This window comes from Crocodylus siamensis, chromosome 3 (genome assembly GCF_052110815.1).
Source record: "Crocodylus siamensis isolate JL-2025a chromosome 3, ASM5211081v1, whole genome shotgun sequence".
NCBI lineage: Eukaryota > Metazoa > Chordata > Crocodylia > Crocodylidae > Crocodylus > Crocodylus siamensis.
The window spans coordinates 5029993-5045182 of record NC_143397.1 but is presented as its reverse complement, the minus strand read 5'-3'; the positions used below and the strand labels follow the sequence as shown (position 1 = coordinate 5045182).

The window sequence follows — 15190 nt, the reverse complement described above, 5'->3', positions numbered from 1 at the left end:
CATGAGAAACAATGTCGGGCTGGCGTCTGCGGGGAGGGCGCGGCCGGGGCCGGGCTCGGAGGACGTGGAGGGGCTGGTTCTCGCTGCCGCTGGTTTGGGGGCCCGAGGACGAGGGGGAGAGGTGGTCCACGCGGGCAGAAATGCGGACGCCGCCCGTCAAGCGGTCTCTCGGAGGGGGTGGCAGCCTCCAGGCGCAAAGGGTCGTGGGGCGCGGGGAGCCTGACTTGGCGCCAGGCTACGGGATGGGATGTTTGCCAGGGTAAGATGTCAGCTGCCAAATTTTCCATTAGACGGCTTGAATGTATTCAAAGGGGCCACCCTCCTGACTGAAATGAGAGCCAGTGGGTTGGGGGGAAATAGGGTACCCTTGGGGTTGGAAAAGTGAGGCACGGGGAAGGTGACGTGAGTAGCCCGGGGTCAGAGACGGAGCTGGGAATAAATCGTGGGGGTCTGCTGTGGATAAAGAACCAGGAAATATGACTTGAATGTGGAGGGGCGACAGGGGCCCGATGAGGCTGGGTAGCTGGGGCAATAGCCCCCGATCTGGGGTCAGTTCCCTTCTCTGCCACCGCCTTCTTGCATGGCCTCAGGTGAGTCACTTCGCCCCTCCATGCCTCCAGTCCTCCCCTCTGTGACAAAGCCTTGTGCTGGCAGTGCTTGGAGCTACCAGCATGGTCAGGACAGATGACTGCAGTAGTCCTTCCTGGCCTTAACGTCTGAGTCAATCAAAGCAGGATACAGGCCTTGCTCTGCCACACCGGGCCGGTGTGAGGAAAGGTGCCAAGCTCAAAGGGGCCACAGCGTGAGGAGCCCACCCACTGCTGGGGGGGGGACAGAGGGTCGCGCGTGGCCTTCAAACCTCTGTGAAGCAGAGGCTGATCTCACTTTGGTGTCTGAGATATTGCTGATTGCATCTAAAGCAAATCCTACGTCTCTGCTGGGCAGTGGGGACGGTCCCGGGGGCCTTTCCCCAGCAGAACATGGGACCACAAACCCACCTCTAAATGAAAGCCCGGGAAACAGCTGTTTCATGCCCGGCCAAGTGGACAACCCAAATGGACATGGGAATTTCCGTCTCTAGTGCCTCTGAGACTATCCGTGTAACAAGCCAAGCGCGAACCTCACTGCAGAGCCCGTGCAAACTTTGGGGAACTTGCAGATCCCAACTGGAAGGCACAGACACTCCCTTATCACCCCATGAACCCTAAAATCTTCCCTAAAACCACCCCAGCCATTCCGGCCTGGGCTCTCCTCCACGCATCTGCAGCGCAGACAGAAGTTAGAGGAGAGGCTGTGAAACCTCTTCGTGGCGACGGTTCAGATTTTCATCCGATCGGGCGTTTCTGAAGCTGTCTGCAGCCGCGTCGTTGTGTTTGGTTGCGGCGATTGGGTGCTTTCTGTGGGCAGATCGGGCAAAAATGGTCACTATAGGAAGGTCGTCCTCCCTGAGCTCCCTTCAGAGGGCTCTGTGGAGGCAGCCACAGATGTGCATCTCCCAAAGGAGCCGTGCTGTCCTGAAGCTGGCAGGTGAAACGGCAGCAGAGAGGTGGGAGGTATTTGGGAAAAGGCCTCTTGCTTCCGGCAGGCCCCTCTGAGGTCCATGCATTAGGGTATATGATCTTTGATTTCCTCCCAAGCAAATCCTACCGACACCCCATCTATCCCAGACTAATCGGGGAGGTCTGAGTCGTGCTACCCACCGCGCTGCGTCTCTATACAGCTTAGTCTCCCTTTGGGCAAGACTTGTCTCCCCTCTTTCTGCCTCCCTCCCCGTCGAGCCCCGTCCTCCTCCCCTCTCGACTTTCTTCGTGAGAAGAGGGAGTGGGAAAGTTCCCTAGATAGAGAGGAGGAAACTTAATTATTTCCCTCTCAATGTTTCTCCCTGTAATTGGTGTCTTTCATGTCAAGATGATCTCAATTTGTATTATGGGCTCCGTGTGCACAGCACTTTCTCTTTGGTCTATAAAGAAATTGTCAAGTGCATAAATCATAGTGTACATTAAATTACACTAGCCTTTTACTTATTAATTTCCCCAGGTTTTTTTTTTCCCCCCCTCTATTGAATACTTCTTCCCACCCTCTTTCCTTCTGTCTCTGGCATTTCTCCTCTCTCCTTTTTTCCCCTCCGCCCCCTCTCTCCATCTCTGTCTGCATGTCCCCGGCAAATGTTTCTCTCCACGCTGCCTGGCAAAGGGCTGCCTCCCCTGCCGCTTGCACCTGATCCTGCCGGGCCCCATCGCTCGGAGAGGAGTTTTCACTCCAGCTAAGGCCCTGATCCAAAGTCGATTCGAGCCCATCGGTGCCTTTCCATTGACTTCAGTGGGCTTTGGATCAGTCCCTGATGGGGGATAGGTCACTAAATTGCCCACGGTGCATTCAGTTTATGGCCCTGTTGGACTAAAGGCATCAGCTCTTGGCAGCTAAGCAGTCCTGGCTCAGTCTAGCATTTGGCTGGGATATCAGCTGGGTGTCATAGGCGCAAGCCAAGTAGTTGTGGTCAAGTGCTTGGACGGGAGAAGCCGAGGGAGTGGAAAGAGCTCACTTGGCTCCGCTGTCACTGCGGAGCTGATGGGTGGCAATAAAAAAAAACCAACCTTGTGATGTGTTTGGCCCCTACAAACTGCTACCTCCCCATAGCTAAAGCAGGTAGCAAAAGCCCGTACTTTGGCTGAAAGTCCTAGGTTGAGTCCCTGCTGATGTCCCACCGTGGGGTCATTGCAGCTCCATCAGCAGGGAATTGCCAGCTCCTGTTCCCAAGGTCAAACCCTGCCATTTGCTTGCACCAGTTCAACTCCTTTGACTCTACTGGGCTCACGGGGACATGAAATGAGAGCACACGTTGTTCTCTGATGTCTAGAGCCATTAAGCTGCAAGCCAGACCTCTCCCTGGTTAATGCGAGCGTGACTTGAACTGTAGTCATATTATGTCTAAGCACATTTCCCTCTGAAGACAACAATGCGGCAGGCTCCGCTAGGCCCTCCATCACGCTAAGCTACTTGTCAGGTGCTTTGATAGGTTTTTAATACTAAATATGTTTGCAGAGCAATTAGGATAAATCTAGGTGGTTATGAAATACTTTCTGAAGTGGAAATGAAACCCGCCTTGCTGTCCGACTAAGATGAACCCAAACTCATGGGCAGAGGGTGTCAGCGCTGGTTAGCCTGGATGGTAAGAGGAGGGTTTGAGGAGAGGGGTGCGGAGAAGCTATTTAGCCATCGTCCTTGCAGAATTTGTGAGTGGAAGGAGCAGAGGCGAGATGAGTACTCGCTGCACCAGGTATGCACAAATTAACTTGCCGTGCGTCTCCTGTTGCAGGAAGCAATAATTTAGCGTTCATATGTTGTTAGCATAACTTCTCTGATCCATTGCAGACCTGCACAAAGGAACTGGACCCCCATTAGTACTGGCTGTTCCGGTTTTCAACCCAGCCCTCCCCTCTCCTGCCGGCCTCTGAAAAAAGTCAGGGGGAAAAAAAAAAGAGAAACTGGAGATCTGAACCATTACTAGCTTTGGAGACATTGCAGGCTTCAAGTCATGGGCTCTCTCTTAGCAAATGCCTAAGTAGCCCAAGCTGACAGCATTGCAAGATCTCCCCGGAAAACCACCCCGCACTTTCCAGGCCTCTGTCTACCTGTGGTTTTTCTGTGCTCCTCCTCAAGCTGTTGATGCCCATGTTGCAGGCTGGCAGGCAGGCAAATCCTGAGAACTAGTTAATGTTGATATATGTTGCATGTGAGGGCCTCAGGATCCTTCAACATTTTATTTGACTCCTGATGCGTGCCCTGTCTAGATGGTGGCTAGCAACCAGACTCTGCAAGAGGCAGCACCATGTCTGGCTGCAGAGCCTTGAAGAGGAGCTCTGGCCAACTCAGAAACCCACCTTATTCTCTCCAGGAGCAAAAAACACCTCTGTGAGCCAAGAGAAGGGCATGCTAGGTGCACTTCAGCTCTCCCTGCTCCTCGTCCAATGGGTCATGCCCTGACCAGCACTGCACCCCTATTGCAATTGGCTTCTTATTGGAAATGCAGGTGGTGAAGGTTTCTTGCTCCTTCTGCCCACCCCGTTCATGCGTCCTGCTCCAAATTCTCTTTGTCCTGTGGCCGGTTCTTAAATGGCTAATGTGACCCACCCCAGAGGTGGCTGCACTTGGATCAGGGTTACAAAATGAGTAGTTTTTGTATTGTTTCCATACCCCAACGTGATGTGGAAGGAACCGTGGAAATCCTTTGAGATGAAAAGCTCTGTTGTATCCAGTCTAACCTACAACAGCGCTTTAGATATTCCCCTAACATTAGGCACTGCTAGCCAAAATGAGCAAGGATACCTGATTCTCCTCCTCCCAAGTACTGAGCTGCTCTAGGGTTACTGAAGCTCTGGTGAGGATAGCGGGATTAAGTCTGGCTTGCAAACAAGAATCCCATTTTAGAAACAATATTCCCAGGTTTCCAAGTGAGACTTTCCCCCATTTTTCATGGAAACAACGAGGCAGGGACCGGCCTTCTGCCTAGCTAAGAGCCGCGTAGTCAGGATACCCCCCTGGGATGTAGGAAGCCTAGCCTCAAGTCCCAAGTCTGATGGACTTGAGCCAAGGGTTGCCAGTGGGGTGCCCTAACCACCAGGCTGGTTAGCCATTTTCCAGTCCTGCGAAACCTGGTCTATAAAAGTTTCATCAAAACGGCTGCGTTTCTGAAAATGCTCCTGTTTTGACAAACCATCGTTTTCCAACCAAAGGATCTTTTATTTTATTTTATTTTATTTTATGGGAAAGTTCGTGGCCAGCTGTAGGTGGATCTGACCCCCGCTTTTCCCAGCACCAGTAAGCAAATCTCTACCGGAGTCAACGAAGCAAGACTAATTACCATCAAACAGGGATCCTGGGCTAATGTCATTCACTCCATGGGCAGGTTGTTGGTTTGGGGCTGCTTTCTACGTCAAGAAAACCAGGCTCTAAAAAAGCTCCGCATTGAAAAAATCACACCACCACCAACACGAGGCAAAACAGGCAAGAAGAAGACAATCTCTTGTTCGTGGTCCCATTGCTAATTGTGCTTCTCTGTTTTTCCTTGCAGATGAACAGACCGATCCAGGTGAAGCCAGCGGACAGCGAAAGCCGAGGAGGTAGTAGACTACATTGCTCTCAGCCACAGTGCTAAGTATAATTGTTGTCTCTGGCTTCTCTCAGGCAATGTGCTGATCAATTAGTAACGTAATCACTGCCAAAAAATTCCCTCTGCAGCAAAGATTCTCTTTATTAAATCTCCTTTACTTCGTCTCGCTTTCCTCATATTCAATTATTATTTGATTTTAAAAGGCAGGCAGGTGCCAGCGATTGCCTGGGAAACAAATAACTGCCTCGTTAAGAAGTGAAGCATCAGGCGCTGACTTAACAAAGTTTAACGGTGTCGATGGCAACTTTATATTTTTTTTTTTTGCCTGCCACGTGCCACCGTTAGGCCAAGCTGCAGAGGTGTTACGTTTCGTTAGGACAAGGCGTTGTGTTTGACTGCGTCTCTGTTTTACTGTGGCCATGCTGTCTGCCGGGTAACTGAGGATGCCTTGACTCTTCCCTAACTTTGGGGAAAGCCAAATGAGACCGCGTATGTACATTTGGAAATATTGAGAGAGGTGCAATGTGTTGTATATGCTCGGCTGGTGGGATGAGGTGTATACATAAATGCATACCCCCTCTCATCTCAGTTTTATGAGTGATGCGCAGGTCCTCTGGTTTGCACGCGTGTCACTGAGATCAGAAGCTGCCTGTGTGTATCTACTTGCCTGGATAAGGCAAACCTTGAACCCTCTGCTCGTTGATCATTCAATAGGTCACACACAAACACACACACAAGGAGTTGCCTCCTTCAGGGGGTGCTCAAACAGATTTGATTAGATGATGCTGCACTGTCCCCTTCAAAACCTGGAGGCTGCTTCTTAGGTGTTGCCCCAGCACAGGTGTCGTGGTACATATGTGTCATTTTTAGTTATGAAGAACAAAGACTGGATATTATTTGGGATTGCTTATTTAACCAAATTGATGTTACGAGTGCAGAGCAATATTTTGATCTTCATGACCTCTTCCTCCCTCCCCACTACATCTTTTCCTACTCTCTGATTGCCATAAGAAGGGGAGAGTGCCGGCCACATAACCAACAAGGTTGTTTGTGCACATACATCAGTAACGATCTCTGAATAGGCCAGACTTGTCTTTTAACAATGCTTTGGCTCTTCTCTGGGTAATACACACACACAAAAAACCAACCCTTTTATCTTTTGCATAGATGTGGTCCCTTCCTCATTAATGTAAATAGCATCTTTCTATTGGCAGTGGTTGAATTATCCAGGAACAGCTGCCTAAAGGCACTGAAATGGATCTCAGCAAAGGAACCGAAGTTGTATTCTTTCTAGTCAAAGGCTTTGGGTTCCAGAGGTTTTCGTCAAATTAATTAGAGGCTGAAATTCACCAGTGGCAGAACTGAATGGGAAGCTTTGTATGCAGATTATAGATAAAGACGAGGCATTGTGAAAGGGTGGTTGACAGGGGTTCAGTAAGAGCGGTGCAATTACATGGGATAAGGGGGCATTGGGCAGGTGCTGCAAGAAAGCAAACCTCTCACTATTCATATCCGGGGTGACTCACATGAGTCGACAGTGTAGGATTTGGCCCCTGGTTTGCAGATAACCAAGCCAGGTCCACCAAATGGTGAGTTCCTAACCGTGGCGAAGGGCCACGCCACGCATCCTGCATGCGGCACAGATCAAAATCCCCTCTCTGCAGCTCCCTTGTTTCTGAAGGAGATGCACCCGCTTGCACTGACTGGAGACTTGGCCCCTTGTCTCAGTATTTTGGGGTATGCCAAGGGCACTTGTCAAAGGATGACCTCCTACGGGAGCGAATCTCAGCTGCTCGCAGCCTGAGGAAGCATTTTGCGCGCTCCGACAGAGCCAGAGCCGACTGCGAGGGTGTAGGGATGGTCTTTTGTCTATTTAATTAGACACACCAAAAAATAATAATTAGGCTGGCCAATTTGCTGAGTGCGCCTACGGGGTATGTGCCTCCAAATTACTCCTTTTTTTTTTTCTTTTTTTTTTAATGCAGAGAGCTAATAGCAGACACACGCCTGAGTTTCTGGAAAGGATTTTAAAACTCTCTTGCCAGCAGCAGCTGCTTTGAGGAAGGTGGTTGTGAGCTGCGAAGCGCTCTGGTGGCAGCTTGAGTCATCTTCACCCACCAGCCCAACAATAGCCTCCCCACTGCATTTTTTAGCTAATTATCTTCTCCTTTCCCACCCGCTACCTTTTGTTTATTGCTCCTTTCTGCCAGGATCCTAAGACGGGGCCCAGACTAGCTTGTTTGGCATTGAAATGAAAGCCACGTTGTCCTAATTCCCCACTGACAAGCGGCTTATGGGCTTGCAGTGTTGCAGGACAGCATGACTCAAGGGCAACTATGGGAAAAAAAGAACAATTGGGACCCAGGGGAAGCATTGTAGGAAGACTTACACTCATTGCGAGCCCACCCGTTGCAGCAGGCAAGACAGGCAGAATGCTAAAAAGGTGGCTGCGTACCTTAGGAGCACATCAAAGGACTTCATTAGGACTTCCAAGATAAAGGTCAGCTTCAGCAACAAAGAAACCGAAGTTAGACCTTATTATACACCTCTCAAGTGTTGGTTTGGGAAGGAAGGTGGGTAGCGGTGGGAGCATGGGCAGGTTGTGTTATACAGATACAGAGCAAGAGTGCCAACCTCCTTCAAGTCTGCGATGCATGTACCCTACTCGGTGTGTCCAAGCCTGGGGAGGCATTTTGGGGCCAGGTTACATCCGGTACAAAGGGCTGCTGGAACTGCTCGTTTCCCAGAAAGGCTTTTCCATAAATACTTCTTGGTTGAAATGGCATCTTGTCCTCTGTAGGTACGAGGACAGGTCCCAGGTTCTCGCTGTAGCTCCCCCTTGAACTTGAAACCAATGGGAGCCCAAAATATACTCAGCGACTGGAAGGTCTTTGGTTCATGTCCTATGTTTTTGCTCAGTAACGTGCATTAACACCTCCACTTGGGGTCAGGCCGATGGCCATATTCGGGGTCAGGAAGGGATTTGGGGGTCAAATTGATATGGACTGTGGGAGGGTTTTTGCCTTCCTCTGCAGTGTGGGGGGCATGATCTCTTAAGCATATATTGACAACATTTCATAGGAGCCAGGCATTGGCTGTCTTAGTTTCCCAGCTTCACCTGTGGCAGTTTAGGGTGGGATGTCTTTATTGTGTCAGGGTTTGTGATAGTCTTATGTAAAGTTTAGATTATAGATTGTATAGGCTGAATAAGGATGATCCTGCCTTGGGCCAGGGGTTGGACTGGATGACCTCTGAAGGTCCTTTCTAGCCCTACTCTTCTATGATTGTCGTTATTTTGCTCTGTTTTCTTTTCTTTGGATTAAACGAAGCAAAACACAGACTCTCAGTTTTGGCCTTTGATACGGATCAAAAGTGAGAATGCCAACATTAAGAAAGGACGCACGTTTCTGGGTGAATTAAAAAAAAAATCAACCATTTTGTGTTTAGGAGAAACCTCAAAATGTTGCTTGGTTTGACCCACTAAAGTGGAAATTTCATTGTTTTCTCCGATTGCCAGTGCTAGGAACAAGTTAAAGACTACAATATTTATCAGTAGGTATCTTTATAATTTTCATAAGATTAAACTGTCATCTGGTGATAAATAATGTTTAATCTCCCTTTTTTGGGGAAATGAATGGTTTAAATTAATGGGGAAATTGTTTTGCAGTTTGCACAGAACTTTAAGACAGTTAAGAAAGTATGTATGTGTATATATACGTGTGTGCGCATCCCAAACTACAGGATTTAATAGCCTGCTATCCCTTCTATCAAATGCCTAGTGAGGTTGAGATACCTTGCAGGATGTTAGCATTTTCTGTTCAATTTTATATAAGGTTTTAACCCTGGTCAAACTGGCAGATCTGTGTCAGAATTTGAAAGTGTTAAACTTTATTGTAAAAACTTAGGGTGAAATTCTGGCTCCAGGAAATTCAGTTTCAAAGCTCCCCTCAGCTTCAGTGGTGTCAATATTTCATTTTTCTATGAGAAAGAATAATAGGAAATCTGCAGCACAGGTTACATGCCCTATGTAGCTTTCTACGGGAAGGAGACATAGAGCCCATTCTCGTTATGCAGAATATCCCCCACCTCTAGCTGTGTCCACACGACTTCTCCAGGAGGTCTTGGAGTTAAATTGTGATGAACACAGTCCCAGAGTCCCCTGGCTTGTATTGAGCTTAACTTTTTTTTTTAAAGGAAAGGACTCCCCTGCTACTCCAGTTGCTCTGTTAGTAATGTTTAGAGGCACTGATGCTTTCCGGATTCCTCTCAAAGGACTGGCAAGCATCTGAGAAGGAAGACATGCAAAGAGACACAGTACGTGCTACGCTGGCCTCATGTTAATCTCTATGTGAAGAGACATTGGGAGTGGGGGCTGGAGCTCTCGAGTGTTTTTTGTAAGACATGCAGAAAGTTCCCGAGGTAAACACCATAAGTAAGCGTGCTGCCCAAAGGTGGGGTGAAGTGGAAAGGTTGCCAGGGCCTGCACAGAGGGATTTGAGAGATTTTCCAGGAGCATCTGCAAGTCGCCACGTTACCGTGTCTTCTGCACGCAAACCTTCTCAGAGCAACGCATTATACCTTGCTGCGTGCGTGAGACAGGGCAGCTGCTGTGACATCGTGCTCACCGTGAGTTTCATGACTTCCTTCCTTGGGGATGCAAATACCTCAGCGATTGGTGCAGAAATGGGGGAATTATTTAGCTTTGGAATAATTCAGAATGGTGGAATTTTTCGGCTTGCTTGCTCTTTCCAGTTTGCACGTAGGAGGGCTTTGCAGCCTCCATGGTCTGGCGCTCATTCAGGGTAAGCACCAAAAGTCAGAAGCATGCCATTTACTAACAGCCTATTATCTTTTTTTTTTTTTTGATTCCCACCAACCAATGTCAACAAAGTTGGGTCCAAAGGGAAATGTTTCATTCATTCAGTTTTTGTTGATTCATTGCGTTTGATCTACAGCACCCATGATTCCCAGGTGGTCTCCCATCCAGGTCCAGCACTGCTCGAGTCCCAAGCTCAGATGCGACTGTGCGTGTCCAGGCTGGCCGTGCTCTTCTGTGTTGTGCCTGTACCTAGCGGTCAGCTCCACAGGAGCCCTGTGGTTAGGTCTTCCCCAGTTGGCATCCTCTCACTGGGCTTCTTTCAAGGATTTTACCCACCTAGGAAGCTGTGAAGGGGGCTGTGGAAATATCATCATTTCCAGCATCCACAGTGACAGTGCCAAGGGAATGGCCTGGCCTGCCCACCCCTTTCCTAGACTCCCAACCTCTTGCACCTCAGAAATATGGCTCATACTTCCAGGGAAAGGGAGGAAGCATACATGCATGCATGGGAAAGCTACAAGCTCCTTTTCATGCTGAAGAAAGCAGGTCCATACTTACTGGGTCCTCCCCATGAGGATAAAGGGACCTTAATTCTCCCACACAGGATTTTCACAAGCTTTTTAGAAATTGTGGGGGCTTGTTACAGCAAAGAAAAGTGAGGCACATAAAGGGCACAGACAGAAAAGCAGCTCCCCATTGGAACTCATAGCGCTTTGCAGGCAGTGCTATGAGTTACAATCATTTCCCAGACTTAACAGAAGTGTGCTGTTGGGTCCAGGAGTTGGGGAGCCCAGCTGCTTGCTGCAAGCCTGCAGCCCGGTCTCTGTAGCAATGTTAGTCCCCACTCCCAGCTCAGATGGTGTTTGCAAATGGGAAGAGGAGAAAGGGAGCAGATGGAGCTCATTCTTAGGGCTCCCAGCCAGCGCTGGAGACTGGTGCAGGTGGATGGGAGCCCCCAACCTCAGGGGCAGGGCTCCAATCTACCACCCCACCAGCTGATAAAACCCCAGACCAAACTCCCTCTACTCCCTTTCCCCCTCCCAATCTGAAAACAGAGACAAGCCAGGAGCTCTGCAGACGTAAGTTACAGAATGAGCTCCATTTTGGAGCATGTTCATCTGAACCCACATCACAGAATCACAGAAGTCGGGTCGGAGGGACCTTGTAGATCTTCAAGTCCGAACCCCCGCCTGAGCAGGAGAAAAACTGGGCTCAGATGACTCCAGCCAGGTAGGCATCAAGCCTCCTCTTAAAGCCCCCCAGGAAGGCATCAAGCCAGCACCACTTCCCTTGGAAGTTGGTTCCAGCTCCTAGCCGCCCTGACCGTGAAGTTGTTCTAGCGGGTGGCTAATCTAAACCTCCTCTCCAACAACTTGTGGCCATTATTCCTTGTTATGCCGGGGGGCGCTTGGGGAAACAAGGTCTCTCCCAAACCCTTCTGGTCCCCACTAGTGAGTTTATAGACAGTCACCAGGTCCCCCCTCAGCCTTCTCTTGTGAAGGCTGAACAGGTTGAGATCCCGCAGTCTCTCACTGTAGGGTCTGCTTACAGATCATGCGAGTGGCCTCCTCTGGCCCCTCTCCATGCTGTCCACATCCCTCTGAAGTGCGGCGCCCAGACCTGGATGCAGTTCTCCAGCTGCGGCCTGACCAGTGCCGCATAGAGGGGGAGGATCACCTCCCTGGACCTGCTCGAGATGCATCTGTGGATGCACGCCGAGGTGCGGTTAGCCCTGCCAGCTGTGACCTCGCTTTGTCAGCCCATGTTCATCTTGGAGTCAATAATGACTCCAAGATCCCTTTCTGCCTCTGGGCTCTCAAGAAGGGAGTTTCCCATCTTATAAGTGTGCTGCTGGTTACTACTGCCCACGTGCAGGCCCAAGCAAGGACCGAGCCCTGGGGGACTCTGCTGCCCACTTCCCCCCAGGTCGAATATGACCCGTCCACCACCACCCTCTGAGTGCGACCCTTGAGCCAACCTGCAATCCATCTGACTGTGGAGGCATCAATGCCAGTCTCCCAATTTTGTAATGAGGATGGGGTGGGAGACGGTGTCAAAGGCCTTGCTGAAGTCCAGAAAGACTACATCCATGGCGACACCTGCATCCATTGCCTTTGTGACCTGATTGTAAAAGGCAATCAGGTTGGTCTGACATGACCTGCCCCTAATGAAACCGTGCTGGTTGCCCTTGAGCATCATCCCTGAAGCCGGCCCATCACAGATGTGCTCCTTGAGGATCTTCTCAAAGAGTTTCCCAAGGATAGAGGTAAGACTGACGGGCCTGTAGTTGCCCGGGTCCTCCCTCCTCCCTTTTTTAAAGATGGGGACCACATTAGCTATCTTCCAGTCATCCGGCACCTGGCCCGAGCACCACGAGCGCTCGTAAAGCCGTGCCAAGGGCCCTACAATAACCCCAGCTAGCTCCCTCCACACCCTGGGGGGGAGAGCATCTGGACCCGCTGATTTGAACACGTGCAGGCCCTCCAGAAGCTCTCCAACCCGGTCCTCCCCAACCTGAGGTCTGGAGGCGTTCCCCTCGAGTCCGTCTGGCATCCCGGTGGGGAAGTCCCGGTCCCTGCACAAGAATTGGTTAAAGAGCTCCGCTTTCTCCTCTGGCGCAACCACCAGATTGCCCAGTGTACTTTGCAGGGGCCCCACATTACCCGGTGCCTTCTTCATCCTCCCTATATATTTGAAAAAGGACTTTTTATTATCCTTGATCTTGGACACTAGTCCTAGCTCTACGTCCGCCTTAGCCTTCCTGACAGCCCCCCTACAGGCCCGAGCAGAGGAGGTATACTCCTCTTTGGAGGTAGCACCCCCTTCCACCGGGTGTACGCCGCCTTTTTGGCAAGCAGGCATTCCCGGATGCCCTTCGTGAGCCGGGGGGGCTTCCGGGCACTCCTGCCCCCCTTGCTTCTTGTTGGGATGGACTCCCCCTGGGCCCTGAGTATCATTTCCTTAAGGAACGACCACTCGCCCTGGACACTGAGTTCCCCTGCCCTCAAGGACCCCAGCGCCTCCCCCACTAGTCTCCTCAACTTGTTGAAGTTGGCCCTCCTAATGTCTGGGGCTACCGTCTTGCTGCAGGCCCTTGACGCCCTGCGCTGGATGGTGAACTCCAGCAAGCGATGATCGCTATCGCCCGGGTGATCGAGGACCTGGATGCCCCTGACCAGGTCATCGCCTATGGCCAGGACCAGGTCCAACAGGGCGTTTCCCCTGGTGGGACCATGCACCTCCTGGATTAAGTGGAGGTCCTGTATCTCAGCTAGGAACCCCCTGGAACGGCCCGTCCTGGCTGACTGCTCCTCCCAGCAGATGTCTGGGTAATTTAAATCACCCATGACAACTACATCCCTTGCCCTAAGTGCCTCTGCAAGCTGGCCTGAAAATTCCCGGTCCAGCTCCTCCCCTTGGCCGGGGGGTCTGTAGTAGACCCCCACCGTTAGATCCCTCTCCCCACGGCCCCCTTGTATCATGACCCAGAGCATTTCCGCTTGCTCCTCTGACCCCATTTTGCTGGCAGAGGATGTGCAGCGCCCACCCCCGCCTTTCTTTCCTTCTCTGTCCCGCCTGTAAAGCCGATAGCCCCTAATGCAAACTGGCCAGTCGTGGGATGAATCCCACCACGTTTCTGTAAGCCCTGTTATGTCTGGGTCTGAACGGGCTATTCTGAGGGCGAGTTCCTCCTGTTTGTTCCCCATACTACGAGCATTGGTATATAGGCATTTAAGGCCCTGCCTAGCTGCGTGTGCCCCCCAGTTTGGGAGACTGTCTGGACCTCTGTTTCTTACCTGGGCACTCTTTGCATTTGCACCGGTCTTGCTTGGGTGGTGTCTCCACGTCTTCTTGCAGCCCCCTTCTCTCTCTGTGTAATGAGGGTTCAGATTTTCTCAGGATCAGGCCTTTTTAAAGCACTCTGCAGCTACGCACTTATGTTTGGTCATGGCTGAAAGCACTTTTGGGGCCAAATGAAGCAAACCTTGTCACTTCTGTCTGTGCCCAAAATGCCTTGCTCTGAGTCTCACAGAGCAAGTCAGAGCCATCTTGTCCTTTCAGCAATCTGACTGCATCCGTCTGTGAACACCTGGGGTTTAGGTAATAGCTCAGGGCACTGGGAAACAGGATCCCTGCGTTCAGTGTTTGCTACCCAGGCACTGTAGGCAAATTCCTTAATAACCCTCCGCCTTTGTTTGCCGAGGTTATATCAGTTTAAACAAAATCTCATAGGGTACATGCAGACATTATCCCCATCTGGTCTATGATCATATGGCTTCAAGCCAGACCGTGACTGGCGTGTGCAGATGTTTGCCAGTGGTTGGCTTCAAATGTGTGCAGACATCACTAGACTGGGCTAACCTGTTCCTGATGGAAGTTAGTCCACCGCCTCAGGTGAACTACTTTAGATCCGGCCCACGATTTTTTGTTCATGGATTTAACCTCCATGAACATCTGCCCAGATCGGCATTTAGATCCACCCAACCCTAGTTAGATCAATCTGAAAGTAATGTCTGCATGTACTCTATGTCTTTCTCATCCCTTGACTTGAAAGAAAGTTTCCAGCCCTCTTTGCTAACACCATCTGCTTTATCTCAGAGAAATCCCTTTCCTGACATTTGCCCCAAACCAGATTAATCAGCTCTTTTACACTTTCCTGCAGGAGGAAGCAAAAAAAAAAAGTCCAAACTCAAATATCTATTCATTGCATATTTGATGTCAAACAGCAAAAGGGTGCTGTATTGCAGAATCATTGCTTGATGGGGGCGGGGGGGAAGGGAAAAAAAATTGGCTGTTTACTAAAAATAATCTAATGTTCCACTTAAAAAACAATCCAAAACAGCAGGATGGAAGAAGATGAAATAAAAGGAAAAGGGAAAGGAAGGAGCTGAATAAGAAGATCCCACTGTGACACTGGGGGCAATGATCCTCCCCTTAGGCTCGGGCGTGTATCAAATCCCCCCATCATGTCTTGAGTTCATTCACAGGGACGGTATCTTGAAGGAAGGACTAGGATAGACTGCTGCACTGTTAGAAGGGCCTTGTCTTGGAGAGCACATGGTATAGAGGTCCCTTCTCTCTATGGCTGATGGCTGCTGAAAGCTGTGAAGGTATGGGGTACCGGGTGTTCCCAAGGAAGGCAAAGAGTTACTCATTAGGTACATCTACACCTCAGAAAATTAATTAACTCTGCTGCAGGATAGCACTGCCTGGGATAAGTACTGTCCTATGCTGGAGTTATTTAGTCTGTCGAAATGCAC

At 50.2% G+C, this 15190-nt stretch overlaps 1 protein-coding gene across 10 annotated transcripts in view; it reads left to right on the top strand.

The window, feature by feature from the left end:
* CELF4 (CUGBP Elav-like family member 4) overlaps positions 1 to 15190 on the top strand; it is an 873367-nt gene that overhangs the window by 461524 nt on the left and 396653 nt on the right. For all 10 annotated transcript variants that reach the window (XM_090037629.1, XM_090037624.1, XM_090037626.1 and 7 more), the window contains exon 3: positions 5072 to 5120. In XM_090037629.1, coding sequence (XP_089893755.1) covers positions 5072 to 5120 — 49 coding nt within the window. The remainder of the gene's footprint in view (positions 1 to 5071; positions 5121 to 15190) is intronic.